Source organism: Austrofundulus limnaeus, unplaced genomic scaffold (genome assembly GCF_001266775.1).
Source record: "Austrofundulus limnaeus strain Quisiro unplaced genomic scaffold, Austrofundulus_limnaeus-1.0 Scaffold241, whole genome shotgun sequence".
Classification (NCBI taxonomy): Eukaryota; Metazoa; Chordata; class Actinopteri; order Cyprinodontiformes; family Rivulidae; genus Austrofundulus; species Austrofundulus limnaeus.
The window spans coordinates 492,295-499,690 of NW_013952643.1; the positions used below are offsets into that span (position 1 = coordinate 492,295).

A 7,396-nucleotide genomic window follows, 5' to 3' on the forward strand; every position below is an offset into this window, starting at 1 on the left:
ACACACACACACACACACACACACACACACACACACACACACACACACACACACACATACCTTAAAATACTTGTCACAGTGAAAATAGGCTTTTAAACAACATACTAATTTGCAGTAAGAGAAAATTAAAACTTGTTTGTTCAATCAGGTGACATCAGCAAACTGAAGCAATACAGTACTATAAATCAGGAATGTCAAACTGTTTCACTGAGGGCATCATGGGCATTATGGTGGCCTTCAAAGGACCAGTTGTGATTAACTTCAGGATTTGGTGTTTAACTTCGAMGAAACACGAAGTGTCCTGTTCGTCATCTCATTGCTATGCTAACAATCATTAACTGCGCTCTACATGATACTGTATTTCCTGCATAGAAACAATGTTTTAACTCGTCCTCTTATAAATACTAAAAAGTACTAATGTGTACTATTGACTAAATGTGAAGTAAATAACGTGCAGAGAGGCTGACACAGGCTGTAGTCAGGAGAATAAGCATCCCACAGGATACTTCAATTTGGCTTAAAATACAGACATTCTGGCTAATATGGGACAGTTGGCAACTCTTCTCTCTATTCTCTTTGTAAAACAAATAACTTATTAACTATTAATTGTAAAAATAAGAGTGTTTTACTCAATGTTGAAATGTGGTGAGTAGCAGTCATCTTTAGTTCTAAACTCGCCCACTTTCCTACAGGGAATTCCCACTGGAGGGGCTTTCCAGTTTTAATTTATTACTTTTAAGTGGTAAATTCTCACTTCCCAGTATAACTAGGCTGCAACAAAAGTATCAACATAAATAATCAACATATATTATTGGAGATGTAGTTGATGGCTTTAAAGCAGCTTCTGCTTATTTTAAGTTATTAAAACATCTTTGAAACTCTTCTGGGCCATATAAAATGCCATCATGGGCCACATTTGGTTTGCAGGCCTGGAGTTTGACACAAGCTATAAAGAGTGAAACAGCTTATGACATCTCACAGAATAACAGCAGCTTTTCATACAGTGTTTCTGCATTAGGGTTAGCTTTTGGTAAGAAGCATCCTTTCTTTAATGTAAAGTTGTTGTTTTTCACAAATTTTAACTTTTTAATGTGAAGTCCTACTGAGGACAAGCTGCTGTAAAACCACAATGCTCACAAATGAAGGTGGACAATAACATCTTTACCTGTCTGCAAGTGTAGTCCTTTCAGTTTGCTGATGTTGTAACCACAGTCACATTCAAAAGATTGTATCACCTGAATATTCTCTCTTTACAAAAGAAGGCTGATTAATCTGTTGTAAACCAAACTGCTTGCATAATTCTGGATTTTCTGCCCTTGTCATGTTTCTGAAGACAAAGGTCAGATGTGTTTATTTGGCTTCAGACTTGTTTATTTGGCTGAGGCTCGAGTTGGCATTCTTAACTTAGACATAGCAAATGTGTGTTAGGATGCTGTAAGAAGAGTCTTCCCACAGCAGTATTTATTGTCTGATTCTGAGAAAACATCTACTTGGAAAACAGTAAAATGATCTGATGCATTAATTCTGAAGAGTTTTATTGCAGGATTATTTTGTTTATATAATTAGTTTCTCAGAGTTTGGGGCATTCAATATTTAAACAGTTATTTCTAACACAAATAGCTGAAACTGGTCAGAGGGTTTTAAGATATCTGCTAAGTTCAGGCATGAAGAAAATGTCATGCCATTCTAACCAGTCTAATTGTTGCATTGTGCTGAATCACAGAGGGGTTGGGATATTTGTTCTCCTCTCTCTCTCTGTTTATAAGATTTTATACATCTAAAATATTCCTTTGATAATTTACACACCAAACTGAGAAGTTGGCAGATTGAGGATCCTGCTGGTCCTTGTCAGCAGGGTGTGGACCCCCTTGGGTGATTTTGTCTTGACTGAAACCACATGGATGTAGGGTCTTCTCCAGAGACCGGTCAGCCCACATTTATTGGAACTGGAACTGGGGGGCAGATGAGCTCACCAACACAAACACTTAAAGCAGTAGTTCTCAAACTGTGGGGTGTGGGCCCCTGAGGGTCCCGAGGCCAGAAAAAAACTAGTTTTGCAACACCTTGTTGCTCTCTGGACCTATTTTAGGGATGCATATCTGTTAGATATTTTGTGACAGATTTATCTTATACTCAGTGGTCAGTTGTAGTCATTTATTTTAAACAGTAAGAGAATCAACAAGTCTCTAATTAATATGTGCCTCGCTCCAGCAGTGTAAGAACAACGTTTGTGTAATGTTGTTACTTTTTCAGCATTCCACTGCTGACGTAAGAGAGACCACCCCCAGGGGGTGTGATCAGGGAAACGTGATTTGCTGCCACTCAAGGCTGGTTAATACTTCTTGTCGCACGTCTTTTACCACCCGCTGAGTGAAAAAAGTTGCGCAACTTCCGTCTGCACTCCTGCTGCGACCCCCCGGTGACAGCTGTCCTGTGCATTGCCCCCAGTCAGCACTCCGAGACGCGGAGGATGCGGCTCGAGGCGTGTGATTGGTTCAAAGTTTGTGGGCGTTTTTGTGCTGTGTGCCACCGCTACCCRCTACTCGCTACCAGAGGCCGGTTTTTGTTTCTAAACATGGATAGTTTCGAAGAGAAACTCACTGAGGTGGTCCGGAGGTACAACAATCTGTGACTCCTCTACTGCGTTGCTGCATGCTGATGGTGAGGGGAGATCCGGTGGGGGAAAAAAAAAAGATCCAGTGGGCAAGTTCGTCGAAACGAGCAGCGGACATTTGAAAATAGGAGAAGTGTTTTTCTTCGTCCATCTCCCGCATCTGTTGAACCAACAAGCTAAACTCGCAACTAGCAGTTTTTTTTGCAACTAGCAGTTATTTACATGCTAAGCTATGCGTGTGATATATGCTGTGAGAGGGCAGAGGGAGGGATTACTATAATGTATCCCCCACGTCTTTTACCAGTATAAGCATTCARTGCTGTCGGTGACACACACGCCATTACGTCATCACTGGGCCGCAGCCACACGTCTTGCATGAAGTGTAAACAAAGCTTTGGTTTAGACTCTGAAGCCACAGAGAGGTTCAGAGAGAACTGGAGTCTTTAGATCTGAAAATAAACATGTAACTGAGAACTGAATCGGTTTTCTGCATGTCATCCAGGCTTCAAATATATAAAATTCTTTACAAATTGGTGACCCCAACGTGATCTTGACATGACACAAATCATGTCCAAAAATCCATTCATGATTATATTGGTTGTTTTTCTCTTTAACAGAGGGAAAGCTTGGAAAATAGAGAGAGAAGTTGTTGCTAAAATTGAGGATTTTAATGAAAATTATTAAACTGAGTTAATTTATGATGTTTTAAAAACAATATGAAACAGCTGTTTGTCACACTCATTTAAGGAGCTGAGGTGAGTGATGTTGATGCAGGACAGGTGTTATACCTAAAGAGACGCCTGTCAAAAAAAGGTTTGAGAAAGACTGAAATCAAGAAATCGTGTTGTTCATATCTACCTGTGTCACTACACTGACTTCTGTTCCTGGATAGAAAATAAACAGTACCCTTAAGTGGAGTAGGGTTTGCCGTTTAGGGGAAGGGGAGGGGTCTTAAAGGTATATCACAGAAACTGTTTACATTTATTTTGTCAAGACTCTTATTGTGTGAATATTATGAGATGATCCATTTTCTTCCTTCATATATTTTTCAGCATATGTTGTTCTGCTATWTTTGTGTTATGTCAACATTTCACATATCAAGTTCCTTCAGGACAGTCCGGCAATGATTTTTGGTATTTCAATATATACTTTTTGAGATATTTACTCTTTTTGGCCCTTTTTGTTTTCATTAAAAATGAATGGATCTCTCTTCAACATCCTTAAAACCCTTCAAAATTTCCTTTCCTGCATCTTTCACCGTTTGTTCAGGTTCTGCTTTTTTAACTTCTTTGTGTTTATTTTGACATTCTTCATCTTTTTTTTCCACTTCTTATGCCTTTTCTTTTGCTTTTCAGCTATCTTTCTGCACTTTTCAACTATTCTGCAAATTATATTTTTTGTGCTTTTCAGCAGCTTAATTCAACAAACACGCTCTCCTTTTTCATCTTTGCGCTAGATTCAGCTTTTCAGTTACTTCTTGGCTACTTTACTGCTAATTTCAGCTTTTTTGGAAATTTTACCACAAATTGCAAAATTTTTTTACATTTATTTCCCCCTGCAAAACACTTTCAGCATTAAAAATTCACTTTGCATTTTCACAGAAAATGCAAATTCTCTTATAATATTTGTTGCTTAGTTTTATGTTGTAATGTGTTCTTATTACACAGAATTGGCAATGATTATGCTAAAACCCTTGATTGCACAATTTTTTAGTTTTTTCCCTGTTCCAGTATTCAGTTTAATACTTGTAAATCTCCAGCATATTTTCTGTGTCAAAGTCTTTTTTAGAAACACCCTGAACTAGGGTCCACTGACCGGGTCATCTACCAAATTCCCCAGATCTAAAGACAAAAAATAGATTTATAAAAATATTGTGTTGTTGTGAAATTCAGGGTTGTCCATGTTTTTGTTCCTCTCAGTAGCTGACCTGTGTACTGTATGACTTTAAACCTGGAGATTGTTGTGTGGTGTGATGCTTGCTCCTAATGACAAGTTTGGTCTGTAGCCAGCAGGTCTCTATGTGGACCCTGATCCATATTCTGACAGGTTGTTTCCTGTAAGCTTAACCATATAATTAAAAACAAAATAAAAAATCAATATAAGAAGCACAGACTAAAATATTGTGGATGGTAAAATATTTTTTATAGAATCGTTCCAGTTGATGAATTTGGGCTTTCATGGACCCAAGTTCAGGAGTAAACCTGGGGGGTTTGTTTTAACTGGGGCTGGAGAGTTGAGGATATTAACTTGATTATTATTATTATATATACGGACAATATGAATGTTAAAGTCTCCCAGTAAAAGACCATGGTGGGCGATATCAAACGATGGTGGTGGGAGTGGGTCCAGWCAGTTCACACAGAATGCACTTGAATAAACTAACAGTAGGTAGGCCTACTGACACAGGCAGGACTTTCCACATCTCACAATAAATTCTCACTGGACCACCGCTGCGACCRGTGCTGTGGGGTTGAAAGGTGTACACAAAGCCAGGTGGAGTGGAGTCATTAAGTTGTTAAAAGTCCATTTGTTGTTGCCAGGTTTCAGTCAAACAGAGGAAACCAGCTGATGGTCTTATCTTGCCAACAAAACTGATCTTGTTTACTGTGCAGTGACACATGAACGGGTAATTGTAAAMCTGAAAGCTGATGCGGGGACGGGGGGTAATTTGGTAAATTGCTCGGCTAGGTTCAGTGATTCAGATGATCCATTGGGCAGCAACCATAAACCAGAGCTTAAACACTTTGCTCTCCTTTGGATTTAGTTTGGTGACTCAGAGAATAAAATATTTAGAGAGGCACTGATACCACATTTTTAAATATATTAATTTGGTTAGTTTGCAAAACAAAATACTAAAGCGAGCACTAATGAAAATCGGAACACTTAAAATTACCAGAACATCTGATTACAACTTTAATCAGTTCCAAAAGGTGATTTTTATGTTGGAAATGTTTATTTTGAACTATTTTATTTCCAATAAATCAAGTCTCTCAGGATTAAAAAGAAAAAAATTGTGTAGATCTTCTGGACGGATTCTTCTCTAATGAAACGTTTCGTCTCTCCTCCAAGAGACTTCTTCAGTCTGAGAGTTTCAGGCAAAATTCAGGCTTTTAAGCACTGCCTCCATGTGACTGATACTCACATCACATGGCTATCGTTGACACCTAATTAACACCTATTGTTAACAGGGGGTGGAATGATACTGGCAATAACAGCGCTGTAGGAGGGGGACAACTGAAAGCGGAGGCCTCCACCTCTGTTTAATGATGGATGGTCTTTCTTCAAAAAAATGGTTCAAAATGTCCTGATGCATCTCAGTAATCCAGGTAAAAAATTAAAAAAAAAAATTGTGTAGGTCTTCTGGACGGATTCTTCTCTAATGAAACGTTTCGTCTCTCCTCCAAGAGACTTCTTCAGTCTGAGAGTTTCAGGCAAAATTCAGGCTTTTAAGCACTGCCTCCATGTGACTGATACTCACTCTCTCAGGATTCGCCTCTGGTCGGAGACCCTGGTACAGGTCACCCTGGGACTAACTGAGCTCTTGATGTCACTCAGGACTAACCTCCCTGCCTCTTTGGATAAATGTAAAACATACTGTATGAGTATTGTCAGTGAGCCTGCAACAGAAAACATGTTCTCAGTTTAAAGTCACCAACTTGATTTCAGCAGCCGCCGCCCAGTGAAATACTGGTTTTATTTCCTACAAGCTTTAAAAACATATCTTCATCCAGATATGATAACCTTAGTTTATTACTTCTTACAATATACTTTGTGATGGTAAAGTTTTGACATTTTTATTGGTTACTTTTAATGAAAGAAGTCAAATCAGAAATGACGCTAAACTTTGAATTTGTAAGAACTTGGAGCAGATTTGTAAAAAGAGCCTCTAAAAAGAAACACTTTCAGGTTRCAACATAAAATATAAGAATGAAAAGAACTTTAATCCAAATTAAACAATAAATATAAACATAGAACGTACTGAATACAACTTCACTGATCTAAGGATGACTTCATTTCTGCAGCTTCCATGTTCTCTTTGTTCTACATTAGTTCTGTACATGAGTTGGAACAGCAGAGGGACAGACACAGGATTTCACGTTTTTTTTCCTGTTGCAGGTTTTGGACCCAGAGCTGGAAGTTGCAGATCATGCCTTCCCTCCACAATCAACCCAACCCTCTGCTCTCAAGATCCAGGTCAGGCAGAAGCTTCTGTCTTGTTTTGTTTTCCTGCTTGACATGGAGAAAAACAGTTGAAACGAGACGGTAATGTTTTGAGAGTCCAGCAGCTCACTTCATCTTCACGTCACTTCGTTTCAGGATAAGGAAATCCGAGCGGTCTTCCTGTGGCTGTTTGCTCGACTCTTCCAGGGCTACCGCTGGTGTTTACATATAATCCGCATTCACCCAGAGCCTGTGATCCGCTTCCATAAGGTACAGGAACAGAAAGAATATAAATAGTTTTCTATTTTGTCTTGAGACGTAATAAAAAGGAGAAGCTGACAGTCAGCTGTGTTTCCACAGGCAGCCTTCCTGGGTCAGAGGGCGCTGACAGAGGACGACTTCCTCATGAAGGTGCTGGATGGCATGGCGTTCGCAGGCTTCGTGTCAGAGAGGGGTCCTCCCTACCGACCCATCGACCTGTTTGATGACGTGAGTCTGTTTAGCTCAAAAAAATCTGTTTCTCACTGGGCATGAACCAGTGGTCACAGGTAGGGCTGCCACAAACGATTATTTTTATAATCAATTAATCACCTATTATTTTTTCGATTAGTCGACTAATCG

The 7,396-nt window shown here is 39.2% G+C and overlaps 1 protein-coding gene across 7 annotated transcripts in view; it reads left to right on the top strand.

Moving 5' to 3' along the window:
• Positions 1-7,396, top strand: part of sbf1 (SET binding factor 1) — a 108,630-nt gene that overhangs the window by 64,133 nt on the left and 37,101 nt on the right. For all 7 annotated transcript variants that reach the window (XM_014020112.1, XM_014020113.1, XM_014020116.1 and 4 more), the window contains 3 exons: positions 6,731-6,808; positions 6,932-7,045; positions 7,136-7,264. In XM_014020112.1, coding sequence (XP_013875566.1) covers positions 6,731-6,808; positions 6,932-7,045; positions 7,136-7,264 — 321 coding nt within the window. The remainder of the gene's footprint in view (positions 1-6,730; positions 6,809-6,931; positions 7,046-7,135; positions 7,265-7,396) is intronic.